This window comes from Anticarsia gemmatalis, chromosome 1 (genome assembly GCF_050436995.1).
Source record: "Anticarsia gemmatalis isolate Benzon Research Colony breed Stoneville strain chromosome 1, ilAntGemm2 primary, whole genome shotgun sequence".
NCBI classification, from domain to species: domain Eukaryota; kingdom Metazoa; phylum Arthropoda; class Insecta; order Lepidoptera; family Erebidae; genus Anticarsia; species Anticarsia gemmatalis.
The window spans coordinates 10,889,898-10,917,866 of record NC_134745.1 but is presented as its reverse complement, the minus strand read 5'-3'; the positions used below and the strand labels follow the sequence as shown (position 1 = coordinate 10,917,866).

Sequence of the window (27,969 nt, the reverse complement as noted above, 5' to 3'; positions counted from 1 at the left end):
TACTTAAATAATGATATTTTTTCACATAAGTAGTTTAGTTAGTGCCACTAAATTTTGTTAGTTTTTAGAGGCTGTTTCTTAATCAATTTTTCAGTTGATTTAGATATTTCTTTATCATGAGTATATTATTTAGAAGTTCTTCTTTATGCTTAGCATGATTTCGTGTTTTAGAAAACGCTTTATTCAAATCAAATTTATTATGCAGATAAGTTTAGTGATGATATGGTGAATGTGTTGCGTTTAATTTGAGTGGGTGTATACGTTTATCGGCGAGGTGGTACGTCTGGAGCCGTCACGTTCCAGGCGAGTACACGCGATCATACAACTCACTCAGTTATCTGTTCATTCATGCATCGTCGGCCAGTCTGATGACATTTTTTGCATACATTATCTCACCTTCATCAAGATCACGCTACATTTCATGCACAAACGGGTCAATGGATGCTCACAAAAACAACATTCTATGTGAAAATTAATAACTTTATTTTTATTATCACGATTAATTACATTGAATATAATACGATATGACCAGATCCCGTTCCAGTTGTTTTCGCCAAATGTGTGGTTTCATAAGTTTAAAATAGGTAATATTAATAATAAATAATTGCACGGCAAATTTCATAAATAGACTGAAATAGAAATTCGTGTAGGGATCTCGTGTTTTAATACTTAAAAACATATGATATTTATAACGAGAGAGATTACAGTCCATTACAATTCCATAATAATAAAATTATTGCTTACAACGTCATTGAGATACAAGTCTCTTATTGCTTATCAATTAACAATAATACATTAAAAGAAACATTGCATCACAGCATTTGTCCGATTTTTATAATTAAGGCTAGGAACGATTCATATCACTATTTCCTACGTTTAATCACTACAAGTAGGTATTCGCTAACATAAATGCAGATCCTACATACGTTTCGTTAGGCAGGAATGTTTTACAAAACTGCACATCTCTACCACTACAGACCCCGTCAATCTTCAGAGAGCGCTGCTGTCAACTCAAAGTCACCACAGTGTAAATAGTAAACCCAGAGCGAACATTATCCTTTATCTTACAAACTTCTGACGCGTGAGAGAAAATGCATTGGCTGAAATTGTACTAAGTTCACTGACTCTACATTTACACTGTGGCACAACAGTCAATAAATAACTCCCATACTCGACTGTATAAGAGCTAAATATGGTAAAATGCAATAGAGATAGAACGTCTTATGTTAATAGAATGTATAATATTATACGACCATCAAACACAATTCGCAACATTATGGTGTCAAAGTCATATTTGTATTGGACTAATTAACACTCATACATATTTTTGTTTGACTGTATAAGTTGACAAAAGGTGAGGTCGCCATTCATTACCATTCACGAATTACCAAGTCTAATATTGAAGCAGAACAACGCATATTCATGCTACTCTTTGGTCACTGAAAGTGTTCACGAGTAACGATACTGATGCAATGAATTTAGTACATAATTATATTAAAAATATGTTTTATAAATACATAAATATCACAATTTGAGTAATGACTAAATGATATAAATTGCGCATTATATTTTTATCAAGCCGCCACGATTCTAACATTACATTGTGGACTAAACAAACGATAATAAAATTACAAACGACACTTTATTACGCACATTAATACAAATTAATTGACCTATGCTTAACCTTCACTGGGTACAAATACTTAGAATTATAAGAGCCACGTAGTTGGTGGCCTCAAACAGCCTCAAGGAAGCAACAACATTTTGTAGCATTCTTTGTCAGCAAGCCAAGTAGGTAGAAGAAGTCTTTGGAGTTCTGGACGAACGAGGGTCTTAAATACCGCACCACATGGCCTTACCCTCATTGGGTCCTTTAAGCTTGCTTTATCTGATGTCAATAGCAATTTTAATCAAATATTTCAAAATGGGATCTGTGTGCCTCTCCATTTTTTCATAGTAAAAAATCAACATAATTAAATCCTCAGAGGCTGCAACGTAGCTTTGAATAATTATTGTTTAGTTCACAACGTAATGCTTTACTTTAACATAATAAATATTATCATAATAATACCTTCAGGACATTATATTATTTTATAAACATTTATAATAGTAAACGAGTGCGCCTACATATTACTAAATGATCTAACATACCGACACTTATTGCTATGATTCTTTGGAAAAATAGGAATGTTATAAAGTCGACGTTTATACTATACACATTCAAATACTGTAGTATACATTTACTAAGTTATACACACTGGCAACTTATGATATTCGTTTTGTAGTTTCATAGCAAAACGTACAATTGCCGACGTGTAGTCTGTCCACAAAACACAATTGTAATATTGCTTACACACAGTCCGTTCAGTTACAATGATAACTCCTACGCCGCCATTCTTATAATGTCCTATATTACATATGATTATATGACACACAAACTAATGCTATATTTTTCTCTGTGCTGTAAAATATGGTATTGTAAGTTGAGCAAAAAAGCACTCAAATTAGGCTACTTCTCTTATTTACTGTGACCACACAAGTAAGATATAATTTGGGGCTAACAGCGTCAACGATTATATCGATATTTTAATAAATTGTTACTAATAATTGTGTACAATTCACAATCTTATGAACGCGGTTTGACTCGAAAAGCGCACAAGTTACTTATATTTAGTAAAGAGCTACTAATTTGAAAGATACATCACTAGATTTATTTTTGTCTGCGCGCACTGCATAGAAAAATGTCGACTCATCATTGACTCTACGATATTTCAACAAACAGCATCGTTTAGTATTAGTTTTTTTGCAGCAGCCAAATCTCCAGAGTCCAATAAGAAATATAATAAATGTCATTTAAAAATGTCCAAGTCACTAGCAACTGTCGTTCACCCCGTGTGCGCATAACTTATTTATTTATCGAAGTGACAGGTAGAGTTGAGGGGCATACGTTAAAATTCGTGCGGGTGGAGACGATATTCTTTTTAAAAATAAGACCCTTATAATAAAGGGCACACGATCAGCACGACGCTGCTCTAGCCGTGGCGTTACGTTAAGCCGTCATCCTCTGTATAGCTCAGTGGACTATAGTCCAAATCTGAGTGGCGAAGTCTTATAAGGATTAATGGACCGGCCGTTGCGAAGTCGCCCAGTGCGTCGACTCGTGCGGGTTCTAGCGTATGCCCCCCGGGAGGAGTAGTGGAGTGCGTGATGCTAGTGACGTTTTGAGTGTGTTCAGTGCGTGGGCAGCGTGAGGCGCTCGGAGCCGCGCCGCGCCCGCACGTGCCGCGCCAGGCGGGCGCGCGCCGCCGCACAGCACGTCGCGAGCGCGTGCGCGAACACCATCACCACCGCGCACAGAGACACGAACCCGAACGCTGAGCCTGCAAGTGGAACTCTGCATTAATATGACGACCTTTTTCTCGGGCTTACGGTTCATTGGAATGATGTGTGTCTCGTACATTTCGCTCAGGTAGAGCTTTCTAATGGGGAGCGATTTTCGAGCAGTTCGCGTCTTCAGACAGCCAAACTATGAAGATACATTGACTCCGTGATTATTACCTATCTAAAAAATAATAGAAAAGGCACGTCCAGCTACAATGCATTTTCGGTACTCTACAGATTACATATTATGAAAAAACTGCAAAACAACTAAATAGAAAGGTACTTAAACACAAAGACAACTAGGAAAGTATTTACCAGGTTTATTCCAGTCTAGCGCTGGATATATAGCGGGTAGTCCGATGCGGTCAGTTCCTCCGACGGCCCAGTAGAAGGCGCTGAAGACTCCGTACGCGAGGCCTGCGCCGGCGCTGTACAGCGCATGCGCGGCCCGCACCGGGTGCGCCGTCACTGCTAGCTCGACAAGCATGAGCAGCGAGTTGCCGCCATGAACCAAGATGTTCAGAGCATTAATTTCATGGATTTCTGTAATAGAAATATTCACATATAATAATATACTCAAACGTTCATATTTTAAGTTCAGCGTAAAATAAAACAAGTATAACGTCAGTGGTAGTAAATATTAAAAACCAGATTTCTGTTGCTACATATCGCCAATTTATTATAAATTCTTCGCTCTTTTTGGAAATAAAATAAAATAATGAATAAGAAGTAGTTTAATAAGCTCAGTTAATAGGCAATTGGGTAATACTCGTACGCAACTGTTAGCTAAATTTATTTCAGTAGGCGCTTAAAAATGCTAGAGCCGACAGCAATTACTACAAAAACACTACACATTATATTTTTTGTGAAACATTAACATTTAATTTGCAATACCTGTACGAATTAAACTGCATTAAAATAAAAATTGCGATATTTGATAATTCTATTAATTTATAGTAACTGACAGCCGACTCTACATATTTTTAAAACTATGATTTAGTATAGAATTCGGTTTAAAAATGTAATGCTAATAATAATATGTTCTAGTATAATAACAATTTTTACATACTAGGGTCATGTACTAGGGTCCAATAGACGAGAGAGATGACAAAGGCGAGGTCGGTAGCGATGTTGTGCGCGAGCCAATAAGAACGACACAGTAGCGGAGTGCGCACGCGCCGGCTCAAAGGAATCGGGATCTCATCCTCTTCACATGCTGAAATAAATAATAACACAAACGTTTATTGTAATATCATTTGGAAAACTAAAATAAATATATGAGAATGTTTTTCACTTATTCTAAGTCGCATTTAAGAATAAGAAGAAACGGAGACAAAATTTTTTTAATCTTAAAAAAAGGTGTAAAGTCGCTTTCAAAAGCGCTTTATTTCGCTAAGCTGTAATCGTAAAAGAGCGACATAGAGGCAGGTGCGCCTTTTTTGCAGATTTCGGCAATATGTATAATTCAATTTTGTCAAAAATGTTGGATCCGTCTTTTCAACTATCGGAGGCAGTATTGTATCCGAAATAATGAGCAGTGACGTTTAAATACGTTCATGTTTCCACCTAATAGGTATTGTTAGTCTCCTATGAAAGGGGGTAGCCAAGAACCCTCATATCTAATCATCATTTAAGTATACATAAAACATGACTGCGTATTATGAGTAATTGTTTCATATTAAATTTAATTGCATTAAGGGCGGATAATCTTATCTAAACCCTTAGCTTATAATTGAAAAAGGTGGCAGATTGTATTAAAAAATTAACACGAGTTACTTGTATAAACATAATTCATAGCAAAGAGGCCAATCACCGCGAATATGAAACTATATTTCTTGAAAAGGCATGAAGACACTTGTATTACAATACCATAAAGGTAAAGTAAGGAATTCTGTTGTTGCCATAACAGAAGTATTATAATGTATCAAATTATCAAATGCAACTGTAATTGTACTACGTAATGTCACACCCATTACAATAACAAGTGAGCCATTCAGAACTATGTATGTATGTATGTATATTATTGTATATCATACGCTCTATTGAGACTTATCGAAAGTAAACGTTTTATTAAATCCTTTATGTCGTCGTTTCAATTGATTGTCACTTGCTATTCAGTGGACGACGCCGACGTCTTCAATTTTCAACAATAGCTGCGGAATAATACCAGCGTAGATGGGCTCGACTCACTCGGAATGAGGAACCAATAAGGATAATTTGAAGCACAATGGACAGCGGACCCGCTCCACTGCGATGTTAATTGACGCGAAATTGTTACCAATCAAGCGGACATGACCCTTACCCCTGTCGATAGCGTGCATGCCCAAAATGTCATTCAAATGTCTTCATCTGAATCAATACGCCCTTGAAAATCACCATACCAATGAAGGAGTATCGACAGATGCCAATAATGATGCCGTTAGGAGTTATCTTCTAAATTGATGAGCAGTCTAGACGTCTTAATATGAGTTGGGTGGACGAAAAAAGACGAAACACGTGTTCAATCGATCTGCAGCGAACATCATTTTGATGGGTAGGACGACACGCGACGCAACGATTCAGTTTAATTGATTCGCGTGAGCTGTTACGTCGTCCAAGGAAACTTTATGTAATAAAAGCACCCACGCTATACTTGACATTGTCTGCCTCGACCTGGCCGGAATGCGCTGTGCTCTATACTTTCTATGATAGATTTGACAATGAGTTCTTAATACAATCTAGGTTACTTGACTGAAATTAGACCAGCCTGTTTATTAGTTCATGGCACGATACTTCGTATTAATGTTCGCTAGTTTCGGACTTTTGCTCCGGACCCTGATAAATAAGCGGCTAATAAAGAAGAGGGTGTAATTAATCCTATTCAAGTATATCAAGATATTGTTAACTTACGAGCATTGTATTTTTCTGCCCTGTACGTGTGTACAACGGCGAGAGCCAAGCCTGACTGCAAGGCGATTAGCAGGAAGCCCCAGTTGGTGAAGTAAATGAACCATTTAAAGTAGTTTAGCTCCACTTTAGGGCCATCGTACTTGAGCGGAAGACGTTGACACGCGAAACTTGCGATGCCAATCGACACCACTGAAATGAACAACACCCATCTGAAACAATATTAATATCTCTATTTAAAACAAACAAATTGCACATAAATGTTGTTATAATTCTATAAGCGCCAAGTATCAATTAATATAGAATAATTTGATTAATTGATCGATGCAGACAGAAAAAAAGTGCATAATCATTAATTTATCCTTACTCACAATCATCTTACTGCAGTAATTTTATTTAACGGACTCTCATACTCGATGTTATGCAATTAATTATATGGATCTGTAGACGATCTTTGATCTTCGATCGGTGCACCGACAAGGATGGTAATGAAATATTAACACTGATTTCGTTGCATGATTTATTGCGGCATAAGGTTTCGCTCAGGTTGTTTGAGCATTGTAGTGTTCTTACTTTAAGTTATTGTTAGTATATCATGGTGTCTTACCTGTATATGAGGTAGGCAGTAGATGGTTGATGTGTACTCTTCTGCCACTGGCAGCAAGCGAACTGATGCGGTGGTGAGTGTTCAAGGTTAAGGGCACGGCGGCTGGCCTGCCACATGCGACCAAGCATCGCTGGTTTGCATGACTTCTGCATCGCTATAACAACATAATAAAACCTATATTGCATATAATTTTATCATTCAACTAGCTTATGTCAATGCATTCACCCGCGTAGAGAATAATCCCAGGACAAAAAGTTTCAATTTGTAAAACAATGCTTTAAATTGGTTCAGCAGGTTTTACTACGTACAGACAGATAATGAAACTCTTCAAGCAATTAGTGTAGACATGGAAGTATAGACAGGATATATTGTTCTTAAGAAACTTCCAAGAATTGATCGTAGTTAGCTGTTTTTATACGAGCATGATGCTCACACGACAAGAGGGTAATTTTACAAGTCATTGTTTTGGATTCTCAGAAGTGCACCATTTATTTCGGGAACGTTTTCAATGAACAGACACATCCTCCTACAGCTTCGTATTACTATACATAGACTACTTACTATCAATTTAGGTACTGACGTACAATTTTTAAACGTTGACGACCTAACGATTCTAAAGTACTTGTATGAATCGTAACATAAATTCTAATTGTGGCACCGTTCAATGAAACTGCGTGTGTTGTCGCCGATCGATTTTATGAAATAGACTAGTGTGTCGCTAGGTGGCTATACTAGCTATGTTTTAATAATAATGACGCGAAAGGTGTCCTAGTTAGGAATAGTCAGAAAATAAATATTACACATACCCTGGCTTGTCAAATAGCTGCACGCAGGTATAATACTGGATGACAGTTTAAAAATGAAATACTTAACTATAGTACTCAAATAGTACCTTCATTATCCATTACCAAGGAAACAATCAGAGATAAGGGAAATATGTAATACTTTTACTAGTAAGTTGGTAAGTTCCCGATAGAGTAACGTATTTAGCGCGACTATAGTCGATAAGAGCTAACTGAGCTAACTCATAGTTAATGCAAACAGGTGTTCCATTTAGTCATAAGTAAAATATCGACACATTGTACTATTTGACTTTTGTCATTACTTGTCCTATATTTTATCATAAGAATTCATTTCGCGAAGTCAAATTAAATTGTTTGGGGTCAAGTTTACTTCAACGATTACAATATGCATTATATGATAATTTATTATCACCTATGATCAATACAAATAATTTCAATAGTTTGTTGTGTTAAGTATTAATTTGAATAATAATATACGAAATAATATAATTTGACCGCATAATTCTTGGCCTCAACATGCACTTTGAAGTTCATAGGCGTAAACATAATAATGATAAATATTCGCCCTATTCTTTAGTGGACCTCACACATAAATGCACTCAGTAAATTCTGATGTTTTACCAACTTAAAAAAGTGAAATTTGAAATCGCGGATACACTGAATCCGTACAACGCCGATGGTTTGAAATGCCCAGATAAGCGTATAAGAAAAAAAGAGTAGTATGCAGTATAGGCAGTAGGTGGTCACGTGATCCGGAGCCGTGAGCGATGTCTTGCACGCGATCAATAAAGGCATTAATTAAGAATACGGTATGTGGCCTGATACGTTGCGATAACAACGGGACTCGGGAACTTCGCTTTGATCAACAACGATCCTTTCAGCTCGTTCACATTAAATCACTTTCAACGTCTTCCTCACGTCTGCAATCAGTTGACTGACTCGGTATTATGTACGACGATTGTGCAAATGTAAAAGCAAACGGTGATAAGGCGAGCTAATTAATGAAAGCGTGTTGACATAGGTCTATATTGTGACTCGATACTGTGCCTACTCTTTACGTCTAACGTTCTAACTACGGATGAAGTACCAAAGTACAGATTAATAGTCAAAGATTAATTGATGTAGATATCTGTGATGATGGTCTCCTAGCCGGCGAGGTCAATGCACAACAAATTGATAGCCACCTGCGACGATTGGACGGATTAGCGAGTGGGCGCAGCATCTGTTCGCAGAATAATCACTAATTAGTACACAAGGCCGCTGAGGGACCGTCAGGAGCACTTCCACTACCTTACGTTTAAAAGAATTACGGTAAATGAAACGTCATATCCCCTTGCTCCCATATTGATAATAGAAGGAAACAGACTGAGACTTTGCCCGATTGATTCCAGCTGTTAACGGTATCATATATATCAATTCTATTGATCTACAAATGTCACAGTCGTAAAGCATTATTGAAGTGTGTAATTGGGACTGATGTTCAAAAAACAACTGCGGAATTGGCAGTTGGTCGTTACAACGTCACCAATTCTCATACGAACTTTAATTCATCATTTTAAATCTTCGGCGATGATTTTCCAAAAACACTGAAAGACACCATTTCTCAATATTTTCATGAGTTATTTAATTCTACTTATTGCTCGTGGTTTATGAGTTCGGTGTTCTAAAGTTTCTTTATAAAAAGATTTTTAATTTAGAATAAAAATCCTTGCCAATTATATAAAAAACCGTAGTTTAATTAAATGATGAACTATGTATTCTATATAAACAAATGAACTGAACTACGGGTAATTATATAAAATAATATACCCGTAGTTCACCTAAATGGGTGAGTTGGTGAGTAACTATAAGTTCACTGATGACCACCACGTTAGTGTATCGAAATCGCAAAACCATAACTTCAATATCACCAAGTAACGGCATGGTACAGTTGCTAGTGTGTCCAGTTCAATGCCAGGAGCACAATACTATGGAGGTACTTTATGACTGCATGCATATCGTTTGTTATTTTAATTACTTAATGCACGTGTGGCTACGAAAAATGTAAAATTGGAGTCGTTATGTGCTCGTGAAACAATAAATAGAAGCATGTTTAAACGAGTGGCTATTATTCAATGCTATATAATAACTATGAATGCGAATTCATGTGGTTATTTTATATTGAAGGCTTTTTCAGGCAAGTTGACATAATGTCGGCGGGGTCTCGGTCCGCCGGGCGCGGCCGCCATCAGCGATAGTCATCTGACCTCATATCATCCGCACATCAGCTCCCATAAATCAGTTGTTCTTCTAATTGTAAGGACTCACATGCAGTCGCGTTCATGTTCACATCAGACTAGCACAAATACTTTCGTCAATTTCACGTGAGAACCAAAGTTTAATTGCAAATTTAATAATGCCAATTAAATCTGAGAAATCAATTAATTATTACATTGCTTTCGTACCTATATAATAAGAAGCTTGCATGCTTGTCGAAGATAACATAAGTACTCATTATAAAAAAAATATTAGCGATAGAAATTAATTGGAAAAAAAAGATTCGTAATATTGTGATATTGATCAACATAACACACATTGCACAGATTACTGAATAAATTATGTCACCGTGTCACACTGACAGCGTTGAGAAACAAACTGCATAAAACCTGTTCTTTTTGGACCACATAATATATTTTAAAATTCTGCAAGAAACTTATTGGCTAATAACCTTCTTTAATATAATAAAGCTACATCTCACAATGGGTGGATTTCATCCTAAAACAAAGCCTTTTTCACGAGCGCTAAAACGAAATATTGATTGATTTTTGTTTATTTTTTTAACAAAGTACAAATAACAAAGCTTAGTCCATTTTAAGACATTTTTTCAAAACAATACGTAGGTTGTGCCTTAAGCTATGTCTCAAAATATTGTGTACCTACACATCTTGGCTATATAGTATGACATTTTATAGTATATTATTTAATACATATATTTAGTATTTGTTTATCAATAGTTATTATACAACTTATAAATAATTTATTGATTGATCATTTAATGAAGTCCGATGTTATTGTTTGAGTGTGAGTCAGCTATATTGCGGCTTTTCCCCTTTCCTCAAATGCGGTGGTTGACGTCCATGTGGCGCAGTTTTATAAGGGTGGTGTAATTTTACCTCGCTGTAGCTACAAGTACTTACATGCTTTAATTAGCTACTTATTTATAACCCCTATGGTATTATGAGTATCATAACACTAGCAATTTTTGCAAACCCATCGGTAGGGGCTTAACTTTTGGGTAGTCCTTCGATTATCTTGCATTTCACGCTCACAAAATACTACATTAAATCTTTGGCCATATCTATGCAAATAATGTTAGCAGAAGTGTAAAGAATATTAATTTAGCTTAACATGCATATAGTTGAGTAGACAGAGAACCATGTAATCTGTAATTATTTAAAAACATACTCGCTAGTTTTAACAATCATTTGTAACATACTAAACGGAAACGTCAAAAATTATATGGACTTCACACCGAGACTGTTCAAGGAACGGCTATGAATTCATGACATGTGTCGTTTTAAGTACACGATTGTGTTACTGACGTCGTTTATCTAGACGTCGGGCAGACGGCCAGCCTTCGAACACTACCTTTATGATCAACCACGCTATTGTGATGCATCCGACGTTGCTTCCTATAACCTATACCAAGTCCTAACATGCCTATCTCGCTAGGATTTAGCATGCCTAATTAGATACGCAGACAAGGATAACGAATCTAGCCTACTTCACGTGTTTGACAATTAGGATTCATTCTTGGCTGTCTAAATTGTACGACAAGGTTAATGACAGCATGAGCATACGAACGAAAACAATGTGTACAGTAGCGCGATTCTCTGCAATTGGAATCATTGAGTATCGAAAGTTTGACATTTAAAATTTACTGCAAAAATAGTTACTACGACTGCCGCTAGAGGCACTGATCAGATTTTCATACGAAATTTTTCGATAGCTAGCCGGTTATCGATATTCGATAGTAGTAGAGAATCACGTTACAGAAGTCTCGCGTAAATGAAATGAAGGTGTGTCACATTGCACAAAACATAATATAACCTCATATCTACTTACTTGATGTGATCATGTCTGTGTTTGTGACGGAAGTCTTTAGCAGACGTGCAATAAAATGCATATGATTACTGATAAATACTCAAATAGTTTTATAGATATACGTAGTGTGAAAGTGTTTTAACTGAGCAAATGTCACTAGGATTTTCAAGCTAATAGGCATTATTGCAGAAAGCTAATCGTAGATGACGGTACTACAAATTTTAATGTCAAGTACTATAATACTTATTTACATGCATTATCACCGTAATATGTTGCCTATAATATGTGACGCCTCTATCGCGGAAAGTGGCAGTAATATTCCCTAATGGAGTGAATGACATAAGTTGTTGTTTAAGTAAATAATGATATTTTTTTACCAAAATAAACGACAAACTAACCGCATTTTTGCATTAGTATTGTTTAATAATACGAAAGTCACTGTAAGTAAGCCTTAAGAAATAGTTTCATGAAATTAATATGGATATATACATAGTTATATAAATACCATATTAGAGTTTCTAAGTATAGTATGATGTCAAAGTTTACAATAAACTTGTAGATATCTGTATTCAATCTAAATAAATAGACCGCAAGGTATTACGTTGGTATACAAATTCCTTGATAAATCGAGATTCAAGCAAGTTCATTGACGTCATCGTGGTGTTTTCAGATCGTGTTGAGATTACATATTATAAATGAACTATCGTCAGTGTAGCTGTTATCGCTCCACGCTTGTTGGGTGTCGACCGTGACGTATGCACGACGCGAATTCAATTATACTCGTCATACAGTGTGTAACCCTTCGTTATTGAATACTAAATCATTACTGTCTCAGATGGGCACGGCTCGGGCCTGAGAACATGTAGGGTTAGGTCGTACCTCGATGAAAGATTTGAACTTTGAGTTTATGTTTCTATAATATAATGTTTTGACACTTGCTAGCAAACATTTCGTGTTTGCTTTCACAGAAACAAACACAAGAAATAGAGCTGCAATTAAAATTGAAGACGTAGCATTTTATAGACATTAAATCTAAGTGCTAGTTTTTATGGTTACAAATATAAGCAGTTAGACGTTTCTGTGCCTAATTGTACTTAAATAAAAATATCTAGTTATACCAAGTTAGGTGTTCGGTCAATCACCTAGAGCTTTCGTGTGTTCGTGTTTTATGTCAAGTGCGTTCAATGACTTACGCAAGTTCAAAGTCACGAATTAGCTTTTAACGATGAAGCTTTTGATCATGGTGTACTGGGTTTAACTAAATAACTATAGATTTAAAGTTCAGAGTATTTACGGTCATCGACATCAAAATACGTTTGTAGTTAGTACCCAATTACAATAATAAAATTATTGAAAATGTTATTGATACAGTCAGCGTGAAATACATCACAACTTCATTATGAAATAACAAGTATATCTAAAACTACGTTTGTAGTTATTACCCAAACAAAAATGTTAAAATGTTTTTCGGTACGTCATTATGAAATAACAAGTACATAATATATATCTAAAACTACGTTTGTAGTTATTACCCAACAATTGATTGAAAATGTTTCGGTACAGTCAGCGTCAGTCAAATACATCACGACGTCACGTCAGCGTCAACGTCGTATGTAAAAAAATTTATACACTGGTAACACTTTCTATCATACTTTTTATTCAAAATATCAATTTAATTATTACTATTGGCCGGACAAACAATGTACAGTTATTGTGAATCTGCTTTTATGTTGATATACATAGGTATAATAGTAGTGTACTACGTATTGCCAATGAAACCCATTGTAGCCCTAAAGTCTCGCTTTTTCGAAACGAATGGTGGCTTCCTTCTTGTTTGCATAAGTAGGTCCAACCATAAATTGTATGATAGTGACTCAATTAAAAAGTTACAAAAGCCTTGTTACTAAGGTTAAAGCTTACTCATACAGTAAAGAGAACAGGAACCGAAAACATTCTCAGAAATTACGAAATTATTTCGAAGCAGAATATCGAATACGCGTTCAAATTATCGTATGTTGTTTTTCCAACCGCAGAGGAAAAGCACAAATACATAAAAGTACCTAATTTGTCATTTGTTATCAGAATGCACGCGTATGTTTGCCATGCTTGTTTCATAATGGAATTCCGTGAACAATCAAGTTTAATTAGCGAAAAAATCGCATTATCGATTTAGTTGCTGGGGAATATAAAACTTTAAAAAAACAATACATTGCATTATTTCTGAGTAGCTGCCAGCATCACCTATATAGTATAAGAAAATTGCCAAAATTTTGACGACTTTTGTAGCTGATTGTATCTGAAACTTATTATCTATTGGCAAGATATAAAGCATTACAACCGTTACCTATCAGTGCAATCTTAATCTAATCACTAATTTTAAACATGAACAGTAGTTTCAAACAATACAGGAATCAAATAACAAAGAGGTGCATGTTTTAACAACATTTCTTCCCACATTTTTTTACGTGTATTCATTACTTTTTTATTACCTGTGGTCTCTTATTTAAAAAAATAGAGTAGAAACATATCCCTTGTGTATCATTTTATATATTCTACAAAACTTTAGTCATAAAAACAAATGAGTTTTAGGTAGAGTCGTAACTATTAAATATTTTTGGCAAGAGACAGGGACGAAGGGGAGAATTTAGGGCATCTCGTCGAGGAAGGTTACCAATTGGTTCATGGGCGTTATGGTGAAAATACGGCCTTTGGCACAGATTGAGGGTTACTGAAGGGCATTTTATTAAGATAAGGCACGCAGAAAAATGTAGCTTGATAATCGATAGCCCTCTTACTAAATCTTTATCTTTAAAAATATAGCGTTAAGGACGTTGCTAAAATTATTTATTCAGAAATTATATTATTGTTTACGTATTATCAATTAATTATACAGGAAATTTGTGGTTTAATTAAATTAAATGTATCACTTAAGTCATTATTATTGAAATAATATTAAACTACTATCATTATTGTATTTTAAACCAATAAAGATAAGCTTTAATTACAATAACAAATAAAAATCTCTATTAACGGATGCTATGTGAATAAAGAAATGAAAAGAACATAATCCATACCAATAATATTACAAAGGCGAAAGTGTGTCAACCGGTTTTTTTAACATCGCAAAGATAGTTTAATAGCCTAGAAAAAAACATAGGCTTTTATTAAAAAATACAATACCACACGATCTAAATCACCCAATATTTCTACAAAAGGCTCGTAAAACTCAACTATAAAGAAGTACGCAGTAAAGTGGGTATTTATTGCCGTTAACTAGATTGTTTATCGATGGGTACTTGTAACAATTGAACGATTTGAACCGAACGGTAAACAAACGGCTCCGAAGCCCTAGAGACAAACACTTAACACTAAATGGCCAGTAAATTAGTTTTCGGGAAGGATTACAAACACTTGCAAGTTTCTATAATACTTTTACAATCGGATGAGTTTTTTGTACAAAGTAGAACAATAAATATTGTTGGAAATTATATAGTCTTGCCAGCTCTGACGATTAGAATAGTCAGGACAAAAAAAGTATAATAAATAGATTACATTTATTGTACACACTTTTTTTGTAATATCACTTATTGTTGTTTAATTCTAAACCCAGGAGCTAAGAAAGGAAGTAAATCTAACGGAGAGAGCACTTTCGAGAATTTTTATCTTTCACTTCAATTTTAAACAATTCAGTTAGGATTGTTCTTAACTAGGAGCATTAAAAAAAGACAAATAACATAAAAGCTAAGTTACATAAAAGTAATATATTGTGGTATATAAGTAGGTAGTGAGATAGTCGGGCTAAAGCAAGGTTTTCCGTAACCGTCTAACAATTTATCTTCCAAAGAGCTTTGCCTTAGCACTTACTCTCGGTTCCAATCTTCGGGAATCACTGGACCGTTTTTATAGCGGCTCAAACAAAGTAAATCTTGGGAGAGTTTCGCGCAATCTCGCCGTTATTGGGTAAAGAGTGTGAAGTACGGAAGGTCCACTTTCTGTCACTTAAAACCGACCCAGCCTGTTAACTTGAGAGGATGCTTATCGACATTTATTTTTCAATTTCTTAAAGAACCCTTATTTTCTGTCTTTTTACTTCTATATTAATATCGTAAATGCGAATGTTTGAATGTTCAGGTGGATGTTTGTTACTCAATTTCGCCAAAGTACTGTACTTGTTTTGATAAAATTTGGTACAGAGAAAGTCTACAGCATAGGATACGTTTTACGGTAAAGTAGTAGTACTAAGTCACGGGCAGTTTTGTTTGTTTATAATGTTTTATGTCGCAAGGTTGCGACATAAATATGTAAATGTTTTATTATTCCTGAGTCATTTCGATTTGACGCCAATAATTTTGATCAGAGTCCCTCTTAAATAGTTACTCATTATTTTTCTCATAGCATTACAAATAGTGTTTGTGATACTTCAATTCACGTCAATACTGCGGTTAGGAATACGACCTTATCGTTAATTCGGTATTAAATTGAAGTTCTGTATGTATCAGTCAAAAACAAATTATAAACAAAAGTTTATGGATATTATTATTCGAAAATTACTTAAAGAATATTGATTATTTACAACATTGAAAATTAATTTTTGAAAATAATTTTTGTGAGTAACATATTATGTCTACGGGTTACAACAAAGCTTGTAGAGAGAAAAATAAGTAAAAAAGTGCATTGTTTGAAAAACGTTTGCATAGTTAAGTCTATTTTTATTTAAAGAATATCTGTCATATAAAAGTAATAGACAACGTCATAACTAGTTCTCTGAAACTTCTTATTAACCAACCAAAGTTTTAACTTATTATTGTGACCCCATTCCCCTCTATAATAGAGAACATAACAATAGTATGCCCTTGTATAACTAAATATCAAAATTAAGCTAAATTAATAAAAGTAATAAACAAAGAGGAAAACGTCTAATAACTTATTTATGGCGTAGAAATTATTGATTGCAACATTGTCGGTGACGAAACAATTATATCGATTTAACGCTTTAGAGGGACAATTTCACAGCTTATGAATAAGTGTTGACTTAACTTTTAGATAAATAGAGAAAGACAGGAATGTATGAAACATTTACTAGATCCGTGTTATGTCCCTTACCCACATTTGGGCAGCGTGATGAACACAAGGCCCTTTCTCGTTCGGGAGAAGACCCTAGTTCAGTAGTGGGACAGTCACGGGATTTAAAAAAATCAAACATCTGGAAAAAATCCGTCAGATAACCTATCTAATACTTATCCAGAAGTACGCAACCGGGCTTTAAATTATTAATCTTTGCTCAAGATAAATAGGCAATATTTAAGGTCAAGTAGTGAGTTACACAAGCACACCTTGTAGGCTGCAAACACGAGGGTCCGTGCCAAATCGATTGCTAAAAGTTTTGCAAGTACATCATATTTTATTAATGAAAGTTATATCAGAGAATTCTATGTCAAGGCTTAGTAGAAGCAGATTGCAATGTTACATGTTAGGATGTAGACGTAATCTTCGAAGTATGTCTTGAACTCTGCATTGAACTCTATTGCTTTAGGAACTGCAGGCATATCCTGTGTTTATACGTCCTACAAGACTGCTCTATTTACTTCTCAACATTTGAAAATGATTAGATTATGATACACGTGTAGATTTTCGTTAGTAATGTGATCTATATGTTACTGTAAAAGCCCGAACAGTGACTGAACTGAAAGAATTGTTCGGACTTTTACCATTGAGAGTTGGTAAATCTTAGGTTTTACCGGAAAATCTTAAGATTTACCGCAGTTCGGGCTTTTACAGCAACATATACATATAAAAATACTTGTATGACGTATATAATTTGTTATAAAATTCTATGAAACTGCTTGGTAGAGTCAAGATCTGTTTATTTACTGAAAGAATATAAAAAATACGCGAAAGGAATATCATTTTTAAACTCATAAGAAGTAGTACCCATGTCAGTGTCATTTTAAACCTAAGTTTTTGCTTATTTTAAGCATAAAGAACTATTCAAAAGAATATGAGGAGTGTGTCAGCCTTCGATTAAATTAACTGCAAGGCACTATTATTAAACGTATTGTAAATTATACATATCTAATGTTCGACTAATCATTTAAAAGCTTCTTTGACCTTTTACGGAGAAACACGATCTGGTAGAGTCGGGGTTAGTTACTTAAAAACTTTATGCAAAAGCTTTATCTTTTACAATATTATTATGTTGTTTTTTCAATTTTCATTTCACCGTTGGCACAGTTTGCTTGCCTGTAGCACAGGTGGCGTGTTGTACCTACATTCCACAAATGCGAACTAAATGTACCAAGCCCTAGTCTATAATAGAGCCCTAAATATTTATTTAACTCTACATTCACAAACTAAAACAATGTAGGCCCAACTATGCTATATTATTTACGGCAGTAATTTATATGCTTACAAGTGCATGTAATTCATATGTCATGTCATGAAAAGTGCAATTATACTTCACGAACGACGGACATAAATGTAATAAACATTGTAATGATTCACAGTAATATAATTCATGATATAGACTTACAGAGATCCAATTTCGGCAATTTCATCTTTCTGTTTATGGTCTGGGATTTGAGCGTCAGTAATTCGTTTTCAGCGCGTCGGCGTATCAAAATACCACTTTAATAAAAACGTTTACAAGTAGTTCACATTACGTTGTTTTTGAACGTCGAAGATTGTGTACGGTTCGTGCGTCGCGATGTTTTTAAAAGGAAAACAGTGGAGTGATATGTGCGGCTATGCGCATGTACGAGGTGACACTGTGCCACTGCGGGCCGGGAGTCGCCTGCCGCCTCCAGCCGTCTCCTGCCGCCGCGCCACGCAAAGTCGATATTATACATAACATCGTCCTCACACGATCTCGATTAGAATTAATTCATATGATAAGTGGGTGTTCCGCATCGCTCCTGTGCCCGTGGCCGCCCGTGGCCGGCTCCGGCACAATCACGCCGGATCAATGCCACCGCACGTTTCATCACTATCGAAGTATCGACGTGACGATTAATAGCCGCACATGACACTTAATACGAACAAATGGCTTCCTAATTTAAGACAATTGGCCGGACCGCGAAACTATACGATGACCTATAATGATGAAATTTTAAATTTATTGTTATTGTTTAACTACACGAAGGACAAAATACTTATTCGCAGTTTATAAAAATATCATATCAATATTAATTATCTTCTATTTACTTACATTTGAACCGGAACAGAATGTAGAGCAGTCCAAAAAAAATCACGTAAAATAACAGACTTTCAATTTTTTCCATTTCTGATCGAATGTGAAGTTTTCTAAACACGCTTCGACCGAGTAACGACAAACGTAAAACTACAAGCAAATGGTCCGTGTGATTAAGAAACGTAACAGCTACATACGATTAATAACAAACTTGTAATCGCTTTACATTAACCGCACAAAATTATACTCAAATACAAATGAAATCAATTATTAATAAGTACTTAAAAAATCCATAATTGAATTTTCTTATGGCGCGACCGTAAAAAAGAAAAGTAATAAGAAGGTATATTCACTCACCTGAATCCACGGTCTTTTTCATAGGAACCATTGCAACATTTTTGCACATTTTTATAGTCTATTTATTATGCACGTTCGAAAAATAAGCTAAGAAAAAAATACGAGTATTTAAAAAAATAATAGTATTATTTTTAATTGATGAACTTGATGTTTATTTGTTTGTTTAGTAATATTATTATGCATAGGTCGGTGGTGCGTGTGGTCGCCGACGCGCGTGGCGGCGACTGCAGCCTGCATGTGCTCGCAGCGGGCGCCGCGCCGGCCGCGCCGCGCACCGCGCACCGGTCGCTGAAGGCATGCGCGCTCCTGCCGTGTCGCTACACTCGCTACACTCGCTACCGCCTGTCATCCGAACAAGCCACTCTCATTGCCATTGCCAAACTCACCTTACTCTACTTACATTTAATAATTAAATCTGTCAACAACATTACGATGTATTTTTTGTTTATCCTCAATGTAGTGTAATAAAACACTTATCATAACAAAGTTGTATAACTCGGATATCAATAACAAAAACAATTTGCAAAATATGCGTTTGTTGATGTAAATAATGCGTCACAAGATAGTACGTGACGCGTGTATCTGTTTGGGAGAGCGGTAGAGTGGCAGTGCGCCCACGTGCCCGGCTACCTGCCGCCGCCGGCCGGCACCAAGCACGTGTGCAACCTATCAATAGTGCATCCCCTGACTATTTTTTGTCGTCTATAATTACTAAACGACCGTTAGGATTTCATACAGTTTGTATAACGCTGACCACAATTCATTCATCTGTCGCCACTCGAACAATTTTTTTGAAAGATTATTCTCAGGCTAAGAATTAAACTTGTGCCCTGCGAAATTTACCTCATTAAAAATTTTATGTATGGTAATCGAGCCCGTCGGTCGCTATTCCCATTGATCAACGCGTGATGATATATTAATATGACTGACAATGATAGTCAAAAATATTTACTTGTTGCAATACACTACAAAATGCGTCGTGGCGCATGGATAGTGGATAGTTTATGCGACTGCCACGCAGAGGTTACGGGTTTTAATCTTTGGGCCAAAAAGTAGTTTCTGTAAAAGAATTTCTCAGAAATTGCCCGGAGTTAGGAAGTTGAGGTTGTATACCTCCGTGAGACCACGTAAAGCTGTCGGCCCTGCGCATGACTTCTCATTGTCGGCTTGCCGTCCGGGCTATGAGATGTAAGGTAACTATGTATTGTGCACATACTTGGACACCATAAACAAAGTCCTGCACAGACGGCAACTTTAAAAAAACTGGTCGCCGAAGATAAAACTCGCCTTGAGGACATTATATCACATTTTGCTAAAACGTAAAGATATCACGTTAATAGTAAAAAAGCTCTCTTTTTTGAAAACTGATTAGGTACTGCAGACTTAAAATAGCATCATGGATAGCAAACAATATTTATTGTGAAATCCAGTATAATTGAGTATAACCTGCGCCGGAACGTCAAGCAATCCAAGCATAATGTATGTTAGCGTATTTTTTTGTATAAAATTAAATAAAATTACATTTATCAAATGACAATAAAGCACAATATTTAAATAACCAGTCCTATTCAATGCTGTACACAGATATATTTACATAGGTACCTATATTATGAAAAATACTGTTTTTCCTCAATAAAACTTTCTCCGTTTTCCTCGTTGCAAAAACCACATAATAATATGTAAAAGAAAAAGAGCTATATTAGGAGCGTTTGAAAAATTTTAAACTAAGTTTAATGACGTCAACACTAAATTATTCATATGAATACGGAAACTACGCAAACTGATATATTATTTTAAACTATTAATTGAGGATAAATTAGTCATCACGCCATTTCTCGATAGGATTTTCCAGAAATATTTCAACAATTTGTATAGCTTATAAAGTTGGGATGTTTCTACTAGTTTTACTGTTAGTTTATTTTTCTGTCTAGCTACTCGCAGATATCAATAAAAATGATGTCATATAATATGAATTCTTAACAAACTGGCCAAACCAAGTTAATCCAAAAATATTTTTAAATACAGTATATCTAAACGTAATTTCCTTCCTTTATATTTTAAACTTCTAATTTATTAAGTCCGTCTTCCATCACACATCATTGTATAAAAAGTAAAAACAAATCAATAAAATAACAGCTATTAACTTTACGCCTCCTACACCCAAACGTAAGGAATATACCGCATTTCGCCATTTGCAAGGTTAGTCCCAAAGCTGCGAAATTTATCTACAATATTGACTATACCATTACCCAAAAGCCTGCAGGTTTTTACTAAGTAGGTAAGCATTATAAAGAATTGTATGTAAACTCCAATAACATTTGTGCAGTTTCGTAGTAAGTCAAGATACATTATCGCTTAATATACCAATTCATTTACACTCTTTATCACAATGTATCGAACCTAATGCCTGAAGTATTCTCTGCGATTCTTCCTTTTGGGATTGCAGAGAAATAATATCATAATAAAATGTATATTTAAGTAACACAATAACAAATTAGTTGTTATCGAACTTGTGTTGCCAACTATTAATAATGTATTATTTCGGGTGTGGGCGCGCAACATTAATCATTCCAAGCAGAAGGGTTGTTACAGCCTATTGATTAGCTAAAAATATACCTTACCTACGTTGCTAAATTAGTGTAAAGGAAAGTACTGGTAACTGTTTATCGTTTCTTACTCGATTGAGATCTTTTAAAGAGCTTTTTAAAGCAAAACTACAGTTAACTATTGTTTAATACTGTATTGTATCGTGAATGAATATGTAATAGGTAATATATATTAAATCTTAAATACTTTGTTTAAAGGATTTTTTATTTATTAATCTACAGCATGGCTTAATCCTTCTCCCGGTAGCATCAGTCCAAGTCTCAGTAACACAAGTCTGACAGTCACTCAGTTTCTCCAATAGGTTCCTTTTAAAATGCCAAAAACAGCTCAGGTGAATACACTGAATACTTACTTGACAATTAGCCATATGTTTCGTTTAGATTGTTTAAAATAAAAATAGAAAATATATTTTTTTACAATTATGAATAGTGACTCTACAATTAAATGGTTCGCTTACCTTCACTAACAACAAGGTGATCGCTAGCAGTCGGTCATCGTCAGTTTTAATAAATGGATTATAATATTCAAAACATAAATAATAAAAGGTCATTGACATACACAAATTAAAGCATTCGGGATTTGAATCGTAAATTACAGTGAACAACACTGAAGGTGATTAATAAGAACATATTCATCGAATTGCTAATACACTCACAAAACAATGACGTCTTGTAAACGTCGCCTCATCTCTTGTCTGACAAAGTTATTAATTGAAAGGTAACGATGACATTGATATTTTATTGAAAATCACCACAAAGAACATAATCCATTGCTCGTTTTCTTTGCACCCGTGACTGTTTCACTGCTGGGCAAGGATCTCATCCCAATCGAGGGAGTTTAGTAGGCCTTGAGTCCATCTCGCTGGCCAAGTATGGATTGGAGATTTCTCATGCCCTTAAGAAATATAAATAAATGTTACTAGATCAACGTTTCCAAAATGCTTACCAATTCTGCTAATGATTTTAAATAAACAGTAAAATGTTCGACACGAAGGCTTAACAAGTAAACAAGTATTAACCCAAAAAGAAGAAATTATTAAGTTGTAGATTGATTTATCTGTCTGCTTAAACCTTGCTATTCAAGAAAGTCCTGCACAGCAGTTTCACGATAGGGTTCAATAAATAAGTAAAATAATTAGAAATTATTATGAAATTTAGGAATGTAATGTAAATTCTATTAATAATAATTTGACGTATGATTTTATCACAATCTGCTTAAAAAATGTTGCTCTCTTGTTAAATGCTGGATATTCCTTAAAATTCGCCTCGTGGGTTAATCCCTTATATCTAAGTCTGGGAAAAAACAGACTTATATAATAGTGAAGAAACCGTTTCCTTGTTTTGTTCTGTTCTTTAATAATGTTACGACCAATTACCTAGTTGAATATAACAGTATAATTTATACCATTCAGGAAAGAGGATAAATAGACACACTCACACATTAAGCTGTACTCCTGTAACACGTTACGTTATGCTATGGGACTTTATTTCCGTACATGTTACTGATAACTATAAATAACTATTTTTTATCAATATATTTTATCCTGTTGCATTACCTTTTTGCTGCGTTATTTGATACCATCTTACCTAGATGACAATTTATTGCTAAGCTATATATATACTCGTAGCTTTACTTCGCCAAAATTGATCGATCGAAGACTACCGAATAGTACCTACTACCAAGAAAACTACAGAATCGCTTTCGCTACACTTTCAACTATCAAATTATTTGTATTGAAGTCAGTCACTACTACTACTATTAGTACAACTACTATTAGTAGTAGTAGTGACTGACTGATGGACAACGCACAGCTGAAAATACTGAGCGTAGGAAGTTGAAATTTGGTATGAAGATTCCTTAGGATTGGAGACTGAAGAGGAGCACTAACCAATGCGTTTAAACTCGTATAAAAAAATTTTTACTTATTTACCGTTAAATGTACTCAGAAACCGGGAGTGAGAGAGAATTTTTGGAAATTCCAAATTCGTAAAATATATAACAGTGTCTCATAAATATGTGTTTCCAGTGCAGCAACTATTTAAAATTCGCGCTACTGCTGACCTTGAACGCGTCGATTACTGGTAGTTGAAATATTAAACTACCACGCCTGAGTATGGCTATATGGTGATTCTCTTTTATACCATACAAAGATACTACAATTCAACAGGCGCTTAGGATTCAAGACAAAGTGTACTGTGCGAGAGGTACAACACTATTAATATAATTTCAGCTCTACAGCCAAATTATTAGAGCAGTAATTGGTATGGGAATAATTTAATCCATACTAAATATGTAATGTAATAATGTCATTTTATATGTACATAAATTTTGAGGGTCAGGTCCTCAAAATTTTAATACTAAATAATATATTTAGTGTTATAGTTAATCCGCACCAGGATTCGTTATGTCGGCTCTTCACGCATACAGACGGAGATCACAAAGGAATTCGTTGGAAATCTAAAAATATAAGCCGCTTAGGATCGCTTCGGCTTATGTCCTAATAGTGATCGTCCATTGGCTAAGGTATATCTACAACCAGGCAGTAGTCAATCCTATGTTGTGTCTTGTATCTACATTATTTGGGAATATTTTTCGTAACTTGTGTGTGTTAGTGTTATTTTTGATGAACCTTTCCTCAGCCTGATTGAGTGTCCCTAGTAATGGGCAAGGGCCTTACCCCTTTCCTTCCCAATTATCCTATCGGCGACAAAGTCCCGCCAGGCCTTTTCAAATTGGTCCAGGGCATCCCGTCATATGCCAAAAAATGTTTTGTCTTAAAACATAGATAACATTTTATTATACCAGCAACTTTTTTATAATGTACCACTATAAATATCTTATATAAATATTTTATGAAAATAGTAGTAAACATTTCACGTACCTTACTAGAGTGCTTGAAAAATAAATCTTTTAAAGTGCTTAGTCCCTAAAGACAGCTTCAAATACATCGTCTACAATAAAATATATATCGCGAAGGTTCCGGATAAAATACGTCCCCATTTTTCTTTGTAAGTGTCGTAAGAGGCTGAGGGATTTTAGGAGCCGAGTTTTATGTAAGTAGTTCCGATTTTCAGTCAAGTGTTGTGATTAAAGAGCTTCCTTTTGCGCGTTTTTTTACGACTGACGACTATCGACATGTAGGTAGTTATCGAATTTGTAGGAACATATAATCAGCGCCTCTAGCGGATGCCGTTGGAACTATACTTGCAGTACATTTGTAACGTTTAACTCTCGATACTCGATGGTACCGGCAGTAAAGTATCGAGCTACTATTTTCCTTAATTCAGATTCAGCTGTGATATATGGTCTACGTTGGAGTTAGTGTATCCGAATATTATAACTCAACGCGACTAATTGTACATTACCAATTTTTGTATTATTTTAAAAGGAACGTCCAAACGAAATGTATAATTATTTTTATACATAACTAATGTTTTGATTCGATTTTCGCCTGCCTATTTGTTCCATAATCTACCTACTTATTATGCCGAATTTTGTTACTCCCGTTTACCGTAATGAAAGTAAAACATTCAGCGTTGAGTTCACCAGTGGTTAATTTAAACTATATCTACTTATTAATATGAACAATTTAACAAGTTAAAATATAAACATACACCAGAATCCTTGTAGTATAAACCTATCCGACCCAATTTAACTTAAATTAGCGAATCATCTAAATGACATCTGCATTACTCTAATTTGTTGCTCCAGATGATATTTCGTTACTCCAGGCAGTTTTTAAGAAAACCAATTTCTCCTTCCCTGAAACGCAAGTAGAGCCGGAGGCTAGACAAAGTTTGATATTAAACTCATGCAATGACGAGGATAATTGCTTAGCTAAATGAAACGCGTAAATCAATTTAGTGTTATCCCTTAATACGTAGTTGTAGGCGTCGCGGGGTGTATCGGGGTGACTGGGGGTGACTGGGGTGTCTCGGCTGCGAGGCGCCCGTCCCAGCGTCGCCACTCAGCGCCCGCCTTGCCCTTGTACCTCTCACTTTAATCACCGCTGGCCTCGATTACTGAGGGATAAATATGTTGCGCAACTTCTAGAAATGTCTGGTTTACAGAACATTTTCAAATGTTGCGTAACTTCAATATTGCCTGTAACTAGTGTAGCTTGTGATGTGTTAGAAAGACTGAAATCATGAAGAATGGCTTTTATTCTTCATCTTTATCTTTTTTCTAGCTTACGACCGCGACTGCGTCTGCGTGAAAAAGAAACCCATAGTAAAAGTATCCTATATATTAAATCTAGGTTGTAAACTATACGTGTATATAATATATTATCGTTAAAAACTGACCAGTTGTTTTTATCATGAAAGAGTAACAAACATACATTCATACATATATTCATACTCAGCAACTTCCGAATTTACAATAGGACGAAACAAATTTTAGGCATGCAAGGTTTCCTAACGATGTTTTCCTTCACTTCACATTTGTAAATTTTGCTACAAGTTTTTATCTTCTATCTTACTTTTTCAGGTATACACACGTTAAAGGTAATATCATTGTTACCGGGAGGTTTTCCCGGCTTCCTTTTTCATTTCATTCGTGACAGTTGTTGAGCTGCTGGCACAAAAAGCCCAGTGTGAAAAAGTTTTAATATAACAAATGTTGCTATATCTTATTTCAACGCAACATTGTTAACGAATGTGAAGGTTTCTTAGCAAAATATGAGATGTGGCTTTAATATGTAGGTATAGTTCTTTATACTTGACAGAAATGGGAGCGTGTTCGCCGTTATTTTATCGCTTCTAGAACTCAAGGGACATGATATTACTGTTTATTTAGATTAAAGTTAATTATTTATGACAATTACAGTATAAAGTTACGGATAATTAGTTTATTGCCAGCTCGGATGGTAGATCCTGTGGGAAGAACAAACAAAAACTAGCTCAATTTTACCTTAAATACCTTTGTACAAATTCCTAAATACTTATTTTATAAAAAAATATTGCTGACTCCAATATATTTTTAGATTGTATATTTACTTATTTCGTAAATAGTTTCATGAGATGGAGTCAATTCCAATTATGTTAGAGCACTCTCAAGACAATACTTATCAAACACAGAAAATTGTTGCCGACGAAGCCCCTCATTCTTAAGTATTTTACTTAATTAATTGTTTATAAAAGTTTTCTTTGTTAATATTTCAAGAGTACAGCTTTCAGGTTCATAGTCTTCGAAACTTGTGAATAATAGATGTAGTTGTAAAACCTCAACGTTGTAATGTCAATGACCTGCATAAAATATTGTTATTAATTTGTTACAATGAACAAACCTCATTCTTGCTGAAATCTTTATAACAAAAGAATATTCATCATAGGCGCTGATGCTAACCAACTTACGTATTCTTTTAGGTACGAGTGATTTTTTATGTAAGGCGCTCCGGAATCACTATATTTATTTGAGATTATTTAAAAATTTGAGCGTCACGTAGTTTAGATACCTTCAAATAAGTTATTGTTAAAATCTGTGAGTAAACTAGCTAGAGCTAGTTTATTAAATGTTTATTCATCTTACATTAACCACAAAACATTAGAAATAAGTAACAACAATAATAATGTTATAACACAGACATTTAACAAAATATACCTACGTGAATAAACCAACAGCAGCAAAGTTTTTCAGTTCTAAAGCCACCATACAACGCAGTAGTTGACTGACAAGCGAGCGAGTGTTAGTGTTGTTTAACAAGTAATAAGTTTGTGCTTGGAAGCTAAATGAGCGTGAAATTATGAACACCAACACTCCCACGGGAAAGCTTCCGTGGAAATTGCGCGCGGCTTAAACGCCTTACAGCCTTAATACATTCACATCATTCTTAGCATTTTATATACCTACGTTTCCTTTAGGAAATAAAGGTATTAGAAGCTATATATTTTGGATCACATAAATAATTTAATTCAGTTGTATTGTCTCTAGCTATTATAAGTCTAAAAGTGTCTATTGTACCTACATTTTATTCGTTAGCGCCAAATCATGTTGCAGAGTAATAGGTTGTATCTCGAGGTATGTTATAAGCTATTTTTTTTAAATAAATAGTAGGTAAA

The 27,969-nt window shown here is 35.0% G+C and overlaps 1 protein-coding gene across 4 annotated transcripts; it reads right to left on the bottom strand.

The window, feature by feature from the left end:
* Window positions 1-465: 465 nt before the first annotated feature.
* LOC142975971 (protein rolling stone-like) lies at window positions 466-19,550 on the bottom strand. 4 transcript variants are annotated; one of them, XM_076119140.1, is made up of 7 exons: window positions 10,122-10,198; window positions 8,862-8,899; window positions 6,875-7,028; window positions 6,271-6,479; window positions 4,451-4,597; window positions 3,697-3,924; window positions 466-3,380 (listed from the first exon to the last, which is right to left on the bottom strand). In XM_076119140.1, exons 1-7 carry the CDS (start codon window positions 10,169-10,171, stop codon window positions 3,232-3,234), a joined length of 975 nt encoding a protein of 324 aa, XP_075975255.1. In that variant the 5' UTR covers window positions 10,172-10,198; the 3' UTR covers window positions 466-3,231. The 4 variants fall into 4 exon arrangements, with proteins under 4 accessions (XP_075975255.1, XP_075975272.1, XP_075975263.1 ...); XM_076119157.1 differs by lacking the exons at window positions 8,862-8,899; window positions 10,122-10,198 and adding an exon at window positions 19,304-19,550; XM_076119148.1 differs by lacking the exons at window positions 8,862-8,899; window positions 10,122-10,198 and adding an exon at window positions 18,965-19,255.
* Window positions 19,551-27,969: the final 8,419 nt, after the last annotated feature.

Coding starts and splice junctions, on each gene's coding strand:
- LOC142975971 (XM_076119140.1), bottom strand. CDS start 10,171: ATGAGTACTTATGTTATCTTCGACAAGCATGCAAGCTTCTTATTATAT. Junction 8,900..10,121: donor GCAAGCTTCTTATTATATAG/GTACGAAAGCAA, acceptor TTCTGCGAACAG/ATGCTGCGCCCACTCGCTAA. Junction 6,480..6,874: donor ACTGCCTACCTCATATACAG/GTAAGACACCAT, acceptor ATATTGTTTCAG/ATGGGTGTTGTTCATTTCAG.